The sequence below is a fragment of the Delphinapterus leucas genome, chromosome 5, assembly GCF_059928025.1.
Source record: "Delphinapterus leucas isolate spDelLeu-1000000601 "Yukka" chromosome 5, BTC_Dleu_Yukka2, whole genome shotgun sequence".
Lineage (NCBI taxonomy): Eukaryota > Metazoa > Chordata > Mammalia > Artiodactyla > Monodontidae > Delphinapterus > Delphinapterus leucas.
Genome location: NC_143133.1, coordinates 115,499,373 through 115,520,054, shown reverse-complemented (window position 1 = coordinate 115,520,054; position 20,682 = coordinate 115,499,373). Strand labels below are relative to the sequence as shown.

Here is a 20,682-nt window from a genome sequence, read left to right as displayed (position 1 = left end):
TGGAGCAAGGCTTTCAACTGTCTCGGCGCCAGTTTTCTTAATCCATAATTTATTGTACACTGGTTTAGTTTCTATTCCTTCCAACCTCCACTTTCTGTTTCCGGGTTCCACTGCAAAAGCTTTTGTGAGGGAACAGTTTTTTAATGTACCATTACTAATAATGCTACTTATTATAATCGGAGGTGACATAGCCAAGTCTCGAGGATGAGAAATACTATTCATGGAGAATTGTCAAAATGATATTTAATCTATCCATTCCTCAGGAATCTAATGTGTACAACTCTTAAATAGTGGTTCCAGCTTTCTTTTCAAGTACATAAATCTCTTTCAACACCCCATAATACATTACTTATGTAATAGTCCTTGTTCTTTTATTAACCTGTTTGAGGATAAAAAAGTAATGAAAAAATATACTTTAAATTTAGTGATACTTTTAAATGAGTTTTATCCTATTAAGCTCAACGGTATTTTTATATAGTTGAAAAACAGCAGCACGTAATTAGCGAGACTAATCAATTATCCATACTGGAGACAATACCATATACAAGTAGAGTTGTGAATCTCTTAGGACGCCCCAAGGAGCCCCAAACCCATGTACTGCAATTCACTGCTCTAAAATTTCTCCTGGGGGAAAAGTTCTCCCAGGGAGAACAGAGGCCTTGAGAGGCTTGTGGGCCTAGACTGGCCTACTTTGCGGTCCTTCCTTAAGATATGCTTCTGCTTTTGGCTTTATGTCATCATTCTACAGCTAGAGAGACTGTTGCCTTGACGTTGGGGTTCTAGAAACTCAATTTCAGAGGGACTAAATATGCTTCTTGCATTTGCTGCAGACTCAAGTGGAGGACATCACTCAGCACATAACAATCTTCCTTGCAAGGATTCATGGAAAAACTTTCTCAAGCTGTAATACCAGCAACAGCCATTTTGTTTTTATCTTGTGGGACACTGGAATAAGGTAATTAGATTTGTTTGAATATTGAATATTGTTTCCCTCTTTGCATTGGCTTGCTGGAGAGCCCCAGCTTAAATTTTGGGACCCATTTCTGCTATATGTTTCAGGTAATGCATGTGTATACTGATTTCATCCTGGTTGCGTCTACTTTTCCTATACCTACTTTTCAATTCTTCCTCCAACTACTTTGTTGTCCTATGGTATGCATTTTATAAACTGCTTTAAATTATGTTAAATAATGATGGGTATAACAACAGATGTTCACAGGAGAACTATTAGTATGTATTTCCCTTTCTCATCTTCTTTTCCACACTGGCTGCTAGGAAACTCGGACACTTCTCTGAATAGCTCCTTGCCAAAAAAGAAAAGAGGCTGTTACCTTGTCACCCTTCTTGATGGTCCTGACCTGGAGCTTGCTGATTGCTTTCTTTGCTGCATCTCCCAGTCGGCGCTGAAAAACCAAAAGCTGCTTGTTAGTAATAAAGACTTGTAATTCTTAACTTTGTGTCTGATAGCATTCAGTAAACCAGGGCAGCTGTGTCTGAAATCATGCACAAGTAGAAGGCATGTTAATGAAGATGGCTGGAAGAGACGGGGCAGTGATACCTGTGCAAAGGGACTTGACTCATCACAGCCTACTAAAGAGCTCTGTCATCGAGAGAAGCTCTTCATGCCTGAGGTTAAGCAAGTGGAATACGACATGGAAGGATCCTGCCCCACAGTGACTCCAGCGCAGGTCACATCCATGCAGATTAGCAAAACAAACAAACAGTTCCCTAATTTGTCACTCTAGCCACTCAATTTGTGACATGGAGATAGCCAATTTGGAGTAGTTCGAATAATCTCTATCTCTTGTTCACAGGGTATATTGTTTGTGTATTCCTTTCAATTTGGAATTTTTAAGCAATTTCCTTTGCTTATCTAGACCCAACTTAGGTTTATATTTGGTCTGTACTATCCTATCCCATCACCTTGTTACATGCCAATTTCACCTCTTTTGTGTGTGTTTAAGTGTGAGTGTGCACATAGGAAAATACATAAATCATACATATTCAGTTTAGCAAATAGTTATAGAGCAAACACCTGGGTAACCATCATCACCCACATTAAGAAATAATATATTATGCACTCCTTTTTTTTTTTTTTGCACTCCTTTTTTTAATAGAGGAGGTTAGTATCCTAATGCACCCTACAATAATACAATAATAGGGCCACGAGGAAGAATGGGAGAGGAAGAGGGTGGGGAGAGAATTACGTTTTAATCTGTCGAGGAGAAAAATGGTTTGCTTGTGCACTTATGAGTTTTCCACATACTGTAATCTTCTCAGGTATGTGTATTTCTAGTCTGTAACAGAAGTGTATTTGCAGCAGTGAGACATATTTGAAAGACTAAGATAAACAGGGCAAACATTTAAAAAGAAGCATGTGCTTTCACTAATTTTGTTTCTTTTGGAAATAAAACTCTAGCTTCTTTCTTTTCTTTAAAGTAGTGAGCATATACTAATGAAGAGTTCATTTAGCCTAAGTACCGTGCTCAAGCTTTGTCAGCTATATCACTATTATCCTTACAACAGCTCTATGAGAAAAATACTATTTTATAGAATGGAGACTTAAAGAGCTTAAGTAAATTGTCTAATATCATAGAGTTAGTGACAGGTCAGTCAGAATCTGAGTAAAAATTAAGTCTGAATTTAAAACCAAAGCTAAATTACCCCTCTCATTTTTTTCACCAATTACCCAGTCCACCGACCAGGCAGTCGGCCAATCACCAAACACCTACCCAGTCAGCCAGCAGCTAGGTGGCCAGACAACCTACTAATCAGCTAGCTAACCAACCAACATCTAGCCAGCCAGCCAACCAGCCAGTCAACCAGCCAAGCAACTAACCAATCAGCTGACCAACCAATCAAAATCTATTAAGTACCTGTGATATGGCATGTCCCTAAGCACACCCCAATTAGAGTAAATAGGTAGGAGAGGACATGCTTCCCTTGTTAATTCATTTTTCTCTTTGATATTCTGTCCTTAGTTTCTAGAATAATTACTGGCATTTTTAACAGAAAAGTAAGTCTTGGTTGTTTCCTAAAAGGAGACCAACATACACTTGAGACCTATAAGGAAATCCATGAGTATTGAGCAAACTAAGGTGGTGGGAAAAATAGGAAGAGGCTATAATGATAAATACCAAGGGGAAACATACAGTGAGAGGAAAAGAAAAGAACTGAGATGAAACTAAACAGGATGCAACTCTCTTTCCTTTCCTCTTCCTCTAGCTGGTGCCTAACCATCCTTTGGTCTTAACTCAAGCCACTTCCTCAGGAAGCTCCTCCCTCTTCTTCCAGGAGAGAGGACCCCTGGAGTCCAGATCCTCACAGCGCCTTGTACCTTCGCTTCAGGGCACTGTCACAACATTTGCAAGTTGATGTTTATTTTGATGATCAACTCCCGTTCTACTTCGCTCAAGTGAGCTCCCTGAGTGCACAATTGGGTTTATTTTTGCTTCCCGTTGTGTCCCCAGCACCTAGAATAAAGCTGCCTTCAATCAGTGACCCGTGATCATTCCACACGTATCTCGGATCACTTATTTTGTTCCAGGCCTAGCTCTGGGTTTTGAAACAATGGTAGTGAAAAAATACATACACTTTCCTGCTCTCTGCAGCTTACTATCTAATGGAAACTCCATAAAGGGTTGATAAGTGAATAAAATCTTAAATCCAGAGATTTTTTAAAAGCATGAAATACAACCTGAGAAATTCAGCCAGTTAATGGGAAAATTTATGTTAAACTATAAGTAATACATGTGATAAGGTAAGCAAAGCTTACCTATACCTCTTTTTTCTTTTCTTTTTTTTTTTTTTGCGGTACGCGGGCCTCTCACTCTTGTGGCCTCTCCCGTTGCGGAGCGCAGGCTCAGCAGCCATGGCTCACGGGCCCAGCCACTCCGCGGCATCCTCCTGGACCAGGGCACGAACCCATGTCCCCTGCATCGGCAGGCGGACTCTCAACCACTGCGCCACCAGGGAAGCCCACCTATACCTCTTTTGAGGAGGAAAAGGATTGCGTTTTGGTAGGGACTAATGAAGGATATGAAAATCTGCCCTGCCAGGGGAAAAAGAGATGATCTAGATACCTGGAAAATATGGAAAAACCAGCTTCTGAGATATAGATGTTAACTATGGGACCAGGGAAAAGCACTGTAAAGTTTAAAAAAATGCTATGACCATTTGCATGTAGCCAAATTTTGTCAATATGGGCATGTCTCTATTTCTTCTTAAGTGACATGAAGATCAGAAATACTGACTTCTGAATAAAGACGATTGTCCCACTTTCAACTATTTTCACACTAGTATTGTTGGATTTCCAAAATGCAAACTAATGACAGAAGCCCATAAAAATTCTTAATAAAATGGCCCAAATAAGGAAGTTGTTGCTCTTGTAGTTGGTCTCTTCTGTCTTTGGGATATTAACTTCACCGAATATAAATGAGAGGGAAAGCTACAGACCTTGCTCAAACCAAGTCTTGTATGTAGTTGAGCAGAGAATCTAGGGACTGGAGCAGAAGATCATCACAAAACAGACTCTTTCCTTTGTGCTCCTTAGAAATACAGAGTGATGTGATGCTAATGCAAGACTTAGGGACCACCTCAGGTAGATGGAGGGACCACCTTGGGCAGATAGGGACCTCCTCAGGTTTGTACAGACCTGTTGTTTCAGGCAGGGATTCCTATCCCTTCTCCAGGATGCTCCTATAGATGTTCTCTAACCCAACCAGATCCAAATCATATTATACTTTTCACTAAAAATTGTCAGGAGTTGAGCCATCTTGGAAATTAGATTTACTCATCAATTTGATTGAAACAGGTATAAGAAAATATTTACCAAGGTTACTGGTTCCTTGACAACAATGAAGATAAACAGCTTTATGGAAAATAAACACACAGCCATTTATTAGAAGAATAAAGTCTGACATAAACACCAACAAGGATAGTAAACAATGACAGACTCCAAGCCAAGATGTATAATTTAGTTACCTCCTAAATACTTAAGAAACTGAGAAAAATAAGACATTTCCCTCTAGCTCCCCTCTGTGTTATAAACAGAAATGCAGTCAAGGTGAGAAAAAACTAGGACTAAGGATGCCAAAACACAGCATCAAAATCGAGTTCATGGGGCTTCCCTGGTGGTGCAGTGGTTGAGAGTCTACCTGCCGATGCAGGGGACACGGGTTCGTGCCCCGGTCCGGGAAGGTCCCACATGCTGCGGAGCGGCTGGGCCCGTGAGCCATGGCTGCTGAGCCTGCGTGTCCGGAGCCTGTGCTCCGCAACGGGAGAGGCCACAACAGTGAGAGGCCCGCGTACCGCAAAAAAAAAAAATAATAATAAAATAAAATCGAGTTTATGTTCTTCCTATCTCATTTGGTTGAATAATTCTGCATCATCTTTGCCTCTTTTTTTTCTGACAGCTATATTTTCTAATCATTACTGTCATCACCAACACGACCAAGTGATAAAATTACTAAGTGTCCTTATGTTCTAGGTGAAGAGAGGACATTATAGACATAAACAGAGTTGGTCCCAGTCATCTGGATGCTCATGTGGCCACAGGTGACTCAGCCACTTCCCGCACTTGCTCTAATACATAATAATGATTCTCCTGGGCCTGCTTGATGGGACAGAAACCATTGCACAGCAAGTCCAATCAATTTCTATGATGCAAATCACCCCTCCATCCACTTAGAAATATGGATAAAAGAATTAGACTCCTTTGGCGGCCATGGTGACTCCACAGGGTAAGGGCTTAAAGCTGTTTGTGCACACAGGGCATGAGGTAAAAACAGGATTATTTTTGGGGGGGGAGGTGTTGTAGAGGAGAAGGCAATGGCTTGGGAGTAAGAAAATCCAGCTTTTAGTCCTCTTTCTGGCACTCACTGACTGTGTGACTTTGGCCAAGTCACTTAAATATTCTGGACCTTAGTTTCTTTTATTAGTAACCTTAGGTACGTAAAGTCACGTCATTTCCAGCTTTACCAGCTCATCATTGTCATCCGCTCAGAACAGAACTGGGAGGCAAAGATCCTTTGAGACCTGAATTATCGAAACACAGTAAATCAACGGCTAATGACCTCACTGAATACTTGCTCTCTATCCCCTGAGGACAGCGCAGCATCAATCAGGGACCACTTTGGTTCTCGCTCTTTAGTAGACAGAAGCATCTCCACTTACAGACCCTTCCTGGATGCAGCACGCGGGACCTTTGTTCCCCGACCAGGGATCAAACCCATACCCCCTGCACTGGGAGCACACAGTCTTAACCACTGGACCACCAGGGAAGTCCCCATTCCCACTTTATATGTGAGGAAATCTAGGCACAGAAAGGTGAAGACCCACATAAGATCATACCACTAGAAACTTCCAGAGTAAAGATGTGGATCCAGACCTGACTCCAAAGCTGTGTGTTTAACTATTACGTTGCCCTGGCACTATCTTGGTATAGTTGCTTTAGGAAACATGGCACTCCGGCCAAATCTCCTTCTCCACTTTAAATTGTGGCCCATATTCTCCATGTCATCATCCACCTCGCTGTGAGGTTACTAACATAAAGAACATCTAGCAAATCTTACTCTGTGAGAAACTGCATTGAAATGACCTGAAAAGGCTAATGATCGTGTAAGATGACGGTGACTTTCCTCTAAGTGTGATCTCCACCAAGCCAAGCAGAGGCTGAGGTACGCTTCTGGCTAATTCAAGTTCAGTCTCTCTATCACACGCCTGAAAGGTTAGATACTTCACCAGTGTAACATTAATGCCTTTGATATTCCATTTCAGACTGTGAGCCTACATCTAACCTGAGAGTTACTCTTTCTGGAGGGCCAATAGTGCTTCAATAAAAATAAATGACTTCAGTTTACCTAACGGTTAGTACAGCTATAGCTTATACAGTTGTAACTTTCCGCTGAATGGAACGAAGCGCTGCCCATCAAAAGAAAAATATTTTTCTAAGGGAAATTATATAGTCTTATTCCACTCATAAAAGGGCTAAAGTATGGTGTCTATTTTGATCAAGAAATAGTGCTAACTTTCAGCATGATCCAAATTCACTGCGTAACCTGAAGGTAACATCCTGTAATCAAGGACGGGAGCAGAGTAAACACTTAAACCCCATCCACCTCTAATTTGCTTTTCACATACATCACAGAGTATGCAGAGGCCAGGACAGAAATGCAATCTCTATCTACCGGCACAAAGTGAACTAGCAATTGAAATAGTTACTCAACCAAGTCAAGCCTAAAATTTCATCCTTACCTCAATTTCCCAATGATTGCTTGGGTTATCTATAGACTCAAAAAGATAGGGGTACTCTTTCTATTGATCATTGTTGGATCAGCTGGAAAGTGTCTTCGCAATAACTGATTTATAGCTGTATGGTTTCTTCAAACGTAACCCCTAGGAACCAGTGGAACTGAACATATTTGTTCTATATCTAGTTTCACTGCCTTGTGTCTAACTGGTAATAACGGTCCACTTAAATTCCAGAATATTCAGTAAAAGTGGCACAGTTGGAATTGTATGTAATCGTTATGGAATCTATATGATAGTAATAATGACACCCTTCATTGAGAGCTTTGTAAGTGATTGATCATGTTCAGGGACTTTAAAATAGAAGATACATTAAGCCATTTAATCCTCACTATAACTATAAAAAGAAGGTATATTCCCATCTAGTTTAGAAAGCTAAAGCATAAAGTATCTTGTCCACTTGTGGTAAGTGGTGGAACCCGACTACTAGGTAGCCACCAAAAGTCATGTTTCAAAGATTATTTAATGATGGGGGAAATGCTCACCATTTAATAAAAAAAGAGAACACAAACTTACATGTCTTACACGTGTGTCTGTATCTCATGCATACATAGACACATATACGATGACATTTTACTGAATATATATATATATATATATATATGGGGTTAAAAGTCTGAAAGGTAATGTACTCGATTGTTAACAATTCAGTAAGGTGATGGGTGATTTTGTCTTCTCTTTCAGTATTTTTCTATGATTGCCAAAATTTATTAGAATAAACATGCATCATTTTGAGAGTCAGAAAAAAGCAATAAAAATGTTAAAAAAAATTGTTCCAGAAGCTATATAGAAAATTTAAACAGACAAATTTCCATAAAATAAATAAAAAGTCCAAGAGCTGTCCTCCTAAAACAACTTAGAATTTATTGACTTACAAAAAGTTCTATAATACTTCAAGGATCAGCGAATTCCAGGGCTGTTTAAAATGCTCTAGAACTGGGCTGTCCGATGGGGCTTTCTATGATGATGAAAGTGTCCTATCTATGCTGTATCTATTCTAGTAGCCACTAGAAATGTAGCTAGTATGACTGAGGAGCAGAATTTTACATTTTATTTTATTACAATTAATTTAAATTTAAATAGTCACGCATGGCTAGTGACTACCATGTTGGACACTGCAACTCTGGACTATAGAAAATGGAGGAAAATGTGCAAATTCTTCTTATAAAACCAGTATAGCCCTTACCTAAACATGATAAAAATGTAAACTATGGACAAATTTCACATGTGAATATCAAGGTAAAAAATAAATAATGTACCACATAAGATATGATCAAATCAGTCTAGCACACATTAGAGGATTAGCATGTACTGGAAATTCAGGATGGTTCAATATTAGGAAATCCATTAATTTAAACCACTCCTATTAACAGATCAAAAGAGAAAACCCAGACTACAGCTCTTGCAAAGGCATTTGTTAAAATTAAAAGTACATTCTTGATTAAAACTCTGAATAAAACAGGACTATGTTGACATTTATACAACATGTTAAATATATATCTTAACCTAGAAGACTGCATGGGGAAATAAGAAAATTGAGAAATGATAAAAACGATCCATTAAACTCAGAATGTTCCCATTAAATACTGAATGAAGAGTAATATGTTCACTATTACTACTACTACTTTAGTTGATTCTGGAGGCACAAGTCAGTGAAGTTAGATAACAGAGAAAAAAAGGAGTTTTAAAATTTGAAAGAAGTAAATTATCATTGATTGCATATTATTAGTATAATCCTGATAAACTGATACAAACAATCACAAGTACCACAATGTAGTGGTTAAGAGCATACACTCTGAAGCCTTGCTGTTGGTTCAGCTGCTGTCTCTATTAGTAACAGGCTGTGTGACCTTGGGCAACTTATTTAACCTCTGTTTCCTTCTCTGTAAAATGAAGAAAACAGAATTATCTGCTATAAGCCTATTAAGTAGGTTAAGTATGTAAATATATAGAGAGCTCTTACAACATGCCTGCATTTAATATATACTATATAATATCACTATTATTAAGGTAATAATAATAATTTAAAATGATAATAAGTTATAAAATACATAAATTACTAAATAATAATAATGTACAAAATAAACAAAAAATCAAAAGACTTCCCGTATGAAAAAGGGGATTTCATTTATAATTGCAACACAATGACCTAGGAATAAACATAAGAAGAATGTGCAAGATTAAATGAGGATAGTTTGAATGCTATTAGGGAACAAAAAGGATAGCTGAATAAAGGGAAAACATATACTACACTTTGATAGGAAGATTCAACATCAGTAGGTTATAAACTCCTTCTAAATTATCCTATAAATTAAAAATCTAGCTAAAAGTGATTCTAAAATCATATAAACATGAAAAAAGTGAAAGAGCAATGAAAGAAGATTAGCATGAACAGATATGAGACATTATGGTGCTAAAACATTCAAAACAGTATGATATTGCAATGTGAATAGACAGATTAAAGCTACATTTTATAGAGCATAGAAACAGAACCGAATACATATGGGGCTTTAATATATGCTAGATGGGGGAGGGTTCTGCATATGAGAAGGAAAAGATTAATTATTCAATAAATACCAGTTACAAAAACTGGTAGGCAAGCTAAAACAAAACTAATGTTGGCTCTGTACTTGATTCCTTACACTGAAATAAATAAGTTCTCTGTAGATTAAAGTTTTAATCATAAAAGTGAAATTAAAAAAGCAGTGGATGAAACCATGAGATACTGTTTTTCTACAGTCTTGGGCTATAGAAGATCTTATTATATAAAACTCAGGAGCTATAAAAATTGATAAATTCAGTTATGTAATACCCCCAAATTTCTGCATGGTAAAAAGCTCCAAAGATAAATCAAAGACAGTGACAACTTGGGAGGAAAAACATGGAATCTGTAGGATTCCCCAAAAAAGGGTTAACTGCTCTGACCAGTAAAGAGCTTACACACATCAGTACGATGTGACCAACAGCTCAATTGAAAAGTGGTCTAATAATGTAAGCAGATACTTCATAGAAAAAAAAAAAAATCACTTTTTTCTATTTTATGTTATTTGTGATAAGAAAAATGTGATACCATTTTTAACTTATTAAATTGCATACAACAAAAAAGCTGTAATATCCATTTGGTGAGGATATGCGTAAATAGTGTTTGTCATTAGTATATTGTTGTATATGTTAGCATAAGCAGTATTAAATTAATACTCTACTGCATGAATGTCATTTATATTAGTATAAACAGTATTACTATATTGTTGGTTAATGTATAAATTGGTTCAACCTTTCTGGCAGACAATTTGGCAGTATCTATTATAGTTTAAAGTACACATCCTATTGCCCTAGCTATAAAACTTCCAGAATTTACCATACAGATATACTCACAAATGTGTTGTGTCACGTGTACATGTTTGTGTGTGTGTGTGTGTTTTGTTTTGTTTTTTGGTAAGAGAAAACATGTCCATTAATAGGAGCTGGTTAAATAAATGCGGCATATGCAGAAAATAAAACATTACATAGCATACCTCGCTTTATTGCCCTTCACAGATACTGTGTATTTTACAAATTGAAGGTTTGTGGCAACCCTGCATTGAGCAAATCTATCGGCACCATTTTTTCTGGTAGCATTTGCTCTTTGTGTCTCTGTGTCACATTTTGGTAATTCTCACAATACTTCAAACTTTTTCATTATTACTATATTTGTCATGGTGATCTGTGATCAGTGATCTCTGATGTTACTATTGCAACAAGATCACGATGAGTTGAAGGTTCAGATGATGGTTAACATTTTTTAGCAATATTTTAAAATTAAGGTACATACATTGCTTTTTTAAGACATAATGTTATTGCACACTTAATAGACTATAGTATAGGGTAAACATAACTTTTATGTGCACTGGGAAACCAAAAAATTCCTGTTGACTCGCTTTATTGAGATATTTGCTTTATTGCAGTGGTCTGGAATGAAACCCACCATATCTCCAAGGTCTGCCTGTACAGTTATTAGAAATGAGAAGGCAGCTTGGATTGAGTGTTGATAAGAATGAATCTCCAAGATGAAGTGAGAAATACTGGTACAGAGTTAAGTGTGCTATCATTTGTTTAAAAACACACATATACACACACACACACACGTTTGTAAGCATATAAAATATCCCTGGAAGGGAAGATATTCCAAGGAGAAGAACTGCTTAATTGAGGGACAAACATGGGAAAGCAATTACTTTTCACCGTATACCATTTTGTACCTTTTTCATTTTATACTATGTGTAGGCACTGTCTGTTCCAAAATTAGTTGTTTTTTAAAATACCTTTTATTTTTTGTCTCCTTCTGTTCACAAGGAGGACATCCTGGCTCTTTCCACATTATGTTGATACAATTAGCATAATCTCAGCTCCCTTCCTCTTTCTCCCTTTATTTTGTGCTTAAATAAATAAATAATTGCCCCCCAAATAAGCAATAGGAACGTGGGACAAAGCACTTCCGTGTTACAGAACAATGTTAGCAAAACATCAAAATATGTGTACTTGGAAAAGATCTGAAAAACTATACAGTAAATGTTAACAGTGTTTATCCTGAGTGGGGGCATCATAGGTAATTTTGGTTTGGGTCTTGGTATTTTCTGTGATTTCCAAAGTTTACACAATAATATGTCTTATTCTGGTAATAATTTTTAAGTTTTTTTCTTTTTTTAATTTTCTGCTACTCACCTGGTTCCTGTCCCTGGCATTTGCATATCGAAACCTCTGGATATAATAGAAGACCAGCCAGGCGAGGGAAATGATCATCAAGACGATGAAGGAGATGGAGACAAACACAACCGAGGTGCGGCTCACATATTTCTGCAAGTTCCGGGTTCCGATGGTGATGTACATCGTCACGGTGATGTTTCTCTCCAGCAGGCTTACTATCTCCTTCCCTTTGGGCTCAGGAATCATTATTGCCACGATGTCTTCTACACCTGTTGTGAGAGGGACAACAGGGTAAGGGGATGAGAGAAAGAGAAAATCACAGTGAAATGTCTGGACAAAGGAACGGGCACCAAATAATGCCACTTCTTTCAATGATTCTATGCCAGATCAAACAGCCAAGTCTAACTCTCAGATCTAATAGCCCGAAATGGAGTTGAATTTTCTCTTTCTTCAGCTACCTTGGGATGCTGCTATCTTGTATATGAGAAAAGAACCTAAAACAAACTCGTGATTTTGGTACCAGCGAGGTCATGATGGTGCTACTTTCTAGCCCCCTAAGGTGGTGTTGACCCTGGTCTAGTAAAGGGTAGACCCTTCCCAACCGGCCTAGGTTACAGTTCTATGTTGCATTTCACAGATCCCCCCGAGGAGAGGAAAAAGCACTTTGTACCCCATGGCAAAGGATAAAATGCCCAGTTTTATGTCATCTGTCTCTGAGTTCTCTCTTTCCCATGGACACTAGGGCTACTCAATTACAGATTTCTACTAATCACTCCCAAGGCCGTTTTCTCCTACAGTGAGTACCGAAAGCAACCCCAAAGTGTATTAAAACATAGTTGATTTACAACATTATATTAGTTTCAGGCATACAGCATCGTGATTCCGCATTTTTATAGATTATTCTCTATTATGAGTTATTACAAGATAATGACTATAATTCCCTGTGCAATACTATACGTCCTTGTTGCTTATCTATTGTATACATAGTAAGTAGTTTGTATCTGTTAATCTCATACCCCTAATTTGCCTCTGCTGCCTTCTGTCTCCCCTTTGGTAACCACAAGTTTGCTTCCTATATCTGTGAGTCTGTTTCTGCCAAAGGAGTCTTCTTAACAAGCTCTAATACGACCGGCCAACATAAAATAATGGTCTCAGAATTATCTTCTGCTTATTTTACCTAACTCAATATAAACAGTTTGTGTATTCTCACGCCAAGCAAAGGGAGGATAGAGGCTGTATGGATCGTTCCAGGATGGTTTTACCTCCACTCTCTAATACTCTCACCGCAAAGTGTCTTACTGGACACTTTGAAGCAGAAGTGGTACCTTTCTTCAGTCTGAGTTATCTGGGTCATTGTCCCTGTTCTTCATGACACTCTGAGGCACAGTCTCTTGGTGAGGAGTTCAGGGGCCTCTGTAAGGGGTCTTGAGTAGGATTTGATATTAGCTCCAAATGAGCCTACTCGACATGCCACTGTGGTTGATGCACAGATTAGAACATCAGTTTCCCTAGTTCTCAGGGATCACCCCAATTCAAACCCATGCCTGCAACGTTCTTTATGGGCCCCACTTCGACATGGAAATATCCTATTACTTGGGGTTACTACAAATTAAAGTACAAATTTACAATTAGGGTATAGATTCTGGACAAAAGTAAACACCACTTCAGCTGCTTAAAGCTGGCCTTATTCACGTGCTGAGGTCAGTCAGCGAGATGGAACGACCAGATTATATCTGTTCAGGGTGTTGCAAGTCTCTTGGAAGTTATTTAGGGCTTTCACTTGACCTTGATTCTATGCAGTTTTTCCATCCTAAATTCTTTGATGGTATTTCACTTAGGCTGAATGAATACTTTTAAAAGCTAACTAGATACAATGGTGTCTGTGTATGAGACAACAATTATATGATTTTTTAAATTCCTAAAACCTTTGCACTGGCTCAACCGTAAAATCACAAAACTACACAGTGTTTAGATTTGGCTGTGATTTCTGGGAATTACTGAAACTGATGGCTTAGATTTCAACTTTGCAGAATTTACTGACAATTCTGATGCTTGTTCTCTCATCATGTTTGCTTCAGCTAATGGTTGCATGTGGTCTGAGGTTTCGTGAGGAATTAAAGCTGCTGGAAGGTTTTGTCTCTACAGAAATATGATCCTCTTTGCATACTGGACTAATCTGGTCTGATGAAGCTCATCCCAGTGCTGTAGGCACTTTGTAGATATTTAATCAGTGACAGAATCCTGAGTTTTCATTTTATTTTTTTATTTATATTTTTTATGTGTGTCTATTCAAGGCTCCAGAATGAGACTTTTTTTTTTTTTTTTTTTGAGGATGAGATCTTGGGGTTATTTATATAAGACTCTGTATGCTCAGACTTGGACAAGTTTTATACTTTTTAGTAGTCAACTTATCAATATATTCCTCTATGGCATCGTTTTGATACTCTGCTTAGGAAGCTCTTCTCCACCAAAGATGATAGAAATACTCATCTAAAATTGCTTATCCAAACCTTAAATGTAGTTTTATTTTTCCATTTAAATCTTGAACAATCTGAATGTGATTCAATAACAACACATTTATTGAGCTCCTATAATGTGCTGGGCAGAAAGGAGACAGATAGGATGCAATTTATTTTTCCCCTAAATTCTCAGACATATATTGTTGTCTACTTTTGGATTTTTTTTTAAATTTTATTGTAAGATGAGTCTATCTTTCGCTGACCAATACCAGGCTCTTTGGGTTGTGGAGCTGTTAACGTATTTACTATTTGGTAGCCTAACCCTTTCTTCACCAATTTCCGCCCCTCCTGGCAAAACAACGCTCCTATTATCTCCTTAATTATATTAAGAGACCATAGAGAGTAACAGTGAAGAACTGGGCTCTGGAACTGGACTGTTTTTTCAAACTTCAGCTCAGCATGTTTAAAATAGGCAACCAGAAATGCAAATCAAAACTACAATGAGGTATCGCCTCACACCAGTTAGAATGGGCATCATCAGAAAATCTACAAACAACAAACGCAGGAGAGGGTGTGGAGAAAAGGGAACCCTCTTGTACTGTTGGTGGGAATGTAAATTGATACAGACACTATGGAGAACAGTATGGAGGCTCCTTAAAAAACTGAAAATAGAATTACCATATGACCCAGCAATCCCACTACAGGGCATATACCCAGAGAAAACCATAATTCAAAAAGACACATGCACCCCAATGTTCACAGCAGCACTATTTACAATAGCCAGGTCATGGAAGCAACCTAAATGTCCATCAACAGATGAATGGATAAACAAGATGTGATACATCTATACAATGGAATATTACTCAGCCATAAAAAGGAATGAAATTGGGTCATTTGTAGAGACGTGGATGGATCTAGAGACTGTCATACAGAGTGAAGTCAGAAAGAGAAAAACAAATATCATATATTAACACATATATGTGGAACCTAGAAAAATGGTACAGATGAACTGGTTTGCAGGGCAGAAATAGAGACACCGATGTAGGGAACAAACGTATGGACACCAAGGGGGGAAAATGGTGGGGGGTGGGGCGGTGGGATGAATTGGGAGATTAGGATTGACATGTATACACTGATGTGTATAAAATGGATAACTAATAAGAACCTGCTGTATAAAAAAATAAATAAAATTCTAAAATTCAAAAGAAAAAAATAGGCAACCAAATTTTGGATATCCACAAAATTTTAAATTACCCATCACCCATTTTTCAAGACATGAGAAAACATTTTCTCTTCTTATAAAGTATAATTAGCTACTTTAACGCATTTATTTTAAACTTAAGTGCTTAGTTACACTACCTGTGTTGTTCATCCCACTGTTGTACTTTCGTGATATACGACATCTGCTTGAAAAGACAGTGAAAATGGAAATGGGGTGGTTCTTTTCATCTGGACCTCAACCGTATTCATCTTCAATATTCATAATGAATTTCTAGGGCTGATGATCGTAAAAAATAGATGGGATTCTGGGATATTTCTCCATGCACTTTAGGCTATTACTGTGCATGATAAAAAGGGATACTGAGGGTATCCACTTATCCCAACAGAAATAGTCATTAAGAATTTAGGTATTTAGGGTGTCCAAAAATGGTACAAAGTGGACTTGATGAATTATCTGAGCAGTCTGATCAATGCACAAAATCCAGGACCAAAAGCTGCTATAGGATCTAATCTGTTCAAACAAGACATGTGCACCAATGTGAGTTTTCAGACAATTCCCGGATCTTTGCTTCATTTTGAAGTTGCAGCTAGCGTCCCAGAGAAGCCAGCAGATTCTCCCCAGGTAGGTTGTAGTGTAATTGCTCTGAGGGTGTACGTGAGGAGGGAGCGAGGGGAGAAGTGGGGGTGATGGGGGACAGCGCGCTGAAAGCCCAGCTGAGAGATGTCCTCAGAGTTCAGTGCTGCCTTAAGCGTCTAATCCATGACACACAGGAGGCTCTGAGGCTCGGGGAAGAGAAGTTAACAAAAAGCATATTTTGTATGGGTAAAATCTACAAAGAGGTCCTGCTCTTTGGGCAATTCTATGTATACTCTGACTCCTAGTCGCTGTAATATAGAGTGTCTCTTTTTGCAAAATGAAGTCAGCCTACCATCTAGTTTCCTCCCAAAGGCACTTTCTACTTCTGAGTGATCGCTGCTGTGTAATTATCGTGTATCCCGGAAAAACTCTTCAGCCCTGCGAGAGAACGTGTGACCAGGACACACAGGACCCTGCAGCCAGGTAAACAGCAGGAGCAGCCTGTAGTTTTAGTGCTTCCTTTTCCCGGGAGAGCGCTCAATTGCCATCATCTAATTTGCTACATGCAGATAAGTAAGGAATCAAAACAAAAGTTCAAAAAGCCAAAGAATGTTGAATAACCAGGAAATCCTTTACTTGTGAATTCAAAACCAGGTTGCTTAAACACTGTGTTAACAGAATGTTTACAAAACCAGCAAAGGGCTAGATATTTTACAGAGCTGGCGGCCCCATGCCTTCCTGTGTATCTTGGAGGGTGATAAGATCCCTCCTAAGTTCATGTGAGCAAAAATCCTTTTTCAATTCTCTGCATCCTCTCTCCCCTAATCCTTACTTCAGTTCCACGGATGGCCCTTTAGAATTTAGTCAACACTAAGAGAAACCTGCAGTTTCCATTTGTAGATATTTTTTATTTATACACTTAATATCTACTTTTTTTTTAAAAAGAGTCAGCTCCCGGTTATCTATTCTCAAGTGAGATAATGTATGTGAAATGACTTACAAAGCCTGCAAAGTACCATAGAAATGTAAAGTATTATCACTTTCTGCATTAATTTAAAAATTATTTTTAACAAACACAGATGCAAAAATAAAGCACTCACAAATAGATTCCAACCATATAGTAAAAACTCTTCACGACCCAGGGGATTTATCCTAGGAAGGTGAGGGTGATTTAACATTAGAAAATGTGTTAATGATTAGGGGAAGCTCAGTAAAGGATGTACAAGAAGGTTTTGTTTTACAACTTTTCTGTAAGTCTAAAAACATGTCCAAAAAAGTTTAAAACGTATTTATAGGTTTTTTAAACTTATTGTTTGGTAATACTTAAGAGTCTAATTAGAGGTTATTTGGTCTACCTCTCTGGATGCATCTTAACTGAGACAACCGAGTGAGGAGGTGTATTTAGGAGGAGAGTGCCTTGTGTTTGGGTTATCTTGACTCTGGAGAGCCACATGGCAAACCAACCACAGAGGAAGAGAGGCGGGCAGAGAAATCTTCCCCAAAGAGGAGATGAGTTGTGTGTTAAATGGGATAGGGAGGGTGGGAGGGAGGGAGAGGCAAGAGGGAGGAGATATGGGGATATATGTATATGTATAACTGATTCACTTTGTTATAAAGCAGAAACTAACACACCACTGTAAAGCAATTAGACTCCCATAAAGATGTTAACAAAAAAAAAAAAAAATAGAGTCCAGGGCTTAGAATGCAGAGAGATGGCTGCCTTGGGCTATTCCTGGCAGAGAATCATAAATTCAAATCCTAAAGGTGCCAGGCCAGGAATCTAAATATAAGCCTGGTGAAAAGACAATAGGAAATGAGATGATTTGAGAATAACACACATCCATCTAAAGGTTGGTTTGTTTGTTTTTTTTAACTGGAAAGCACCTGGAGTTAGTCTTCAAACTAGCCACTAGTTTTCAATCCATGATAGGTTCAAGAGTTTAAGATGGAAGAGTAAAAGGATTCTGAGGTGTCTGTCTAGCCCAGCATAAGATGGAAAAGTAGACCAGACTTTATGACAGAAGCCCTATGGAGTACAGAGCTAATGTTCAATGAACTTTGGAAATAAGACCATAGGCCTAGAATATTTTCAAATACAGTTTTTCTGTGCAAATGAAAGTTTGCATGCAGGGAGAAACGAGGGTAGCAACTATCAGACTGCCGGTGAATGTCTCACCCCAAACCTTAATACATCACTGTGTGTGCTATATTTTATGCATAAGCACATCCCACAATTCTCTCCATTCCACAGCTTTCCAGGAATTATTCCTGGACCAACAGGGGAGGGAGCCTCAAAAGTAAATAAATTTCAAAATGGTAAAATATTCATTTGAGAAGTGGTTTGAGTACCTAGTGTGAAAACAGGAAGAGTAACAACAGTAAAGAGGTCAAATACATTTTTTTTTTTTTTTTGCGGTACGCGGGCCTCTCACTGTTGTGGTCTCTCCCGTTGTGGAGCACAGGCTCCGGACGCCCAGGCTCAGTGGCCATGGCTCACAGGCCCAGCCGCTTCGCGGCATGTGGGATCTTCCCGGACCGGGGCACGAACCCGTGTCCCCTGCATCGGCAGGCGGACTCTCAACCACTGCGCCACCAGGGAAGCCCTCAAATACATTTTTGACAAGAGAATCAGATATGTACATTGAAAATAAGGGCATCACTGTAAACAAGGTACATTATACATCTGAAAAAAGATTTAGATAAACATTTAGAACACTGTGTCTTTCCTTCATTACATCAGTAAAACAAATAAAATTTGATATTTAGTATCTACCAAAGATTCCAGGTTTGTTCCAGAGAATGAAACATTAAAATTCCAGTTTTGGGGGGAAATAAAAAAAAATGCGTTAATGCGTTTCAGTACATCAACAAATTAAAGGAATACAACATATGATTATCTGGTGTAGCTAGCTGTCCTCCAGTATCTGCTCTCTTGCACGTCTATGGTATTAGTGTCTCAGATGGGCACGGGCTGTTGAGTGGAAAGCATCAATGATCAGCAGCCCCCTTGCAGCTAGACGTGGCTATGCGATGAATATCTGGCCACTGAGATGTTGAGTGGAGGTGATGTCTGCTACTCCAAGGTCTTATCCATAAAAGGGCTGAGTATGTGCACCCAGATCCTCTCTCCTTTTCTCTGACTTAACGTGGAGAGATGTAGAGCAGCCAGCTTCTTAGAAACCTAAGCCATATGTTGGGAATGGTACCCATTCTGATCCTTATTAAGAGAAATATATGGAAACGTACTTAATGTGACATAAAGTATCTTCCAGAAATAGTACATTAAATGGAAGAAACATTAGAAGTTTTCAATTCAAATCATGAACAAGACAAGGATTAGTCCATATTTAAAGTAGAAGTGATATGTGGTGCAAAGAAACGTAGGAATTGAAGTGGTAAATCTTGGAAAGGAAGAGTACAAACTGTCATTATTTGACGGATCACGTGACCATCTGAAAAAGCCAAGATAACTCAGCTATTAAAATTAGGAGAATGTTCAGTAAAATATAAGATTCAAGATCAACATACAAAAATTAGGAGGTTCCTATACACCAGTAATACCTAACGAGAATATGTAATGGAAAAAGTGATCTATACATATAGCAGCAGAAGTCATAAAATATCTAAGGATAAACCTAATAAATACTAGCCTTATATGAAGAAAACTATACAATAAAGTTTCTTTGTAAGACATCAAAAGTTTCTGAAGAAGCAGATTTTATTTCAGCCAAAGTGTTATTCAGTATTATGTAGTTAGTTTCCAAACATATGTGATTTTTAAAGTTATCCATTTGCAATCATTATTATTTTGCTATTGTTGCATTATGGTCAAAGGAACACAGTCTCTTGATATTGATCCTTAATCATCTAATATATTTTTGGGGGGTAAATGTTCCATTTGTATTCAGAAACAGTGTATTTGAAAACATTATTTGCTGTGTATACATATCTCATTGATTAAGCTTATTAATTATATTTAGATCTTCCGTATCTGTTTATTTTCGCCTGCTTAATTGTCTCAAAGGGGAGTGTCAAAATGTCTCATACAACTGTTGCTCTATATGTTTTCTCTCTGAAATTCTGTCAGTTGCTGCTGTACTTTGAGCTTGTGTAGTTAACTGCATGTGTGTTCATGATGGTTATATCCACTTACACTATTGTTGCTGTAGAGAGGTCTGATGCCATCATGATTCTTGTTGTTTGGAAGTGATCTGCTCTTGCTCTTTGTAACCTTTTGGAGTTACATTTGAGAATAGTCTTTGATATTCTTAAATGTCACTAGGTCTACTTATGAGTATTCATCCATTAGTTTGGTAGTACATGAACACTTTCAATTCAAGCTATTTCATTCTTTCTTTGATTCTAAAACATTTATCTTCATACTTTATTGAAATATTTCCTCCTATATTTTTTCTCTCCTGTGATTCCTATTAT

General features: G+C 38.1%; 1 protein-coding gene across 1 annotated transcript in view; it reads right to left on the bottom strand.

Moving 5' to 3' along the window:
* RNF150 (ring finger protein 150) overlaps positions 1–20,682 on the bottom strand; it is a 244,455-nt gene that overhangs the window by 80,170 nt on the left and 143,603 nt on the right. Inside the window, exons 2-3 of the mRNA XM_089912424.1 lie at positions 12,010–12,260; positions 1,332–1,403 (exon numbers count right to left, since the gene is read on the bottom strand). Coding sequence (XP_089768550.1) covers positions 1,332–1,403; positions 12,010–12,260 — 323 coding nt within the window. The remainder of the gene's footprint in view (positions 1–1,331; positions 1,404–12,009; positions 12,261–20,682) is intronic.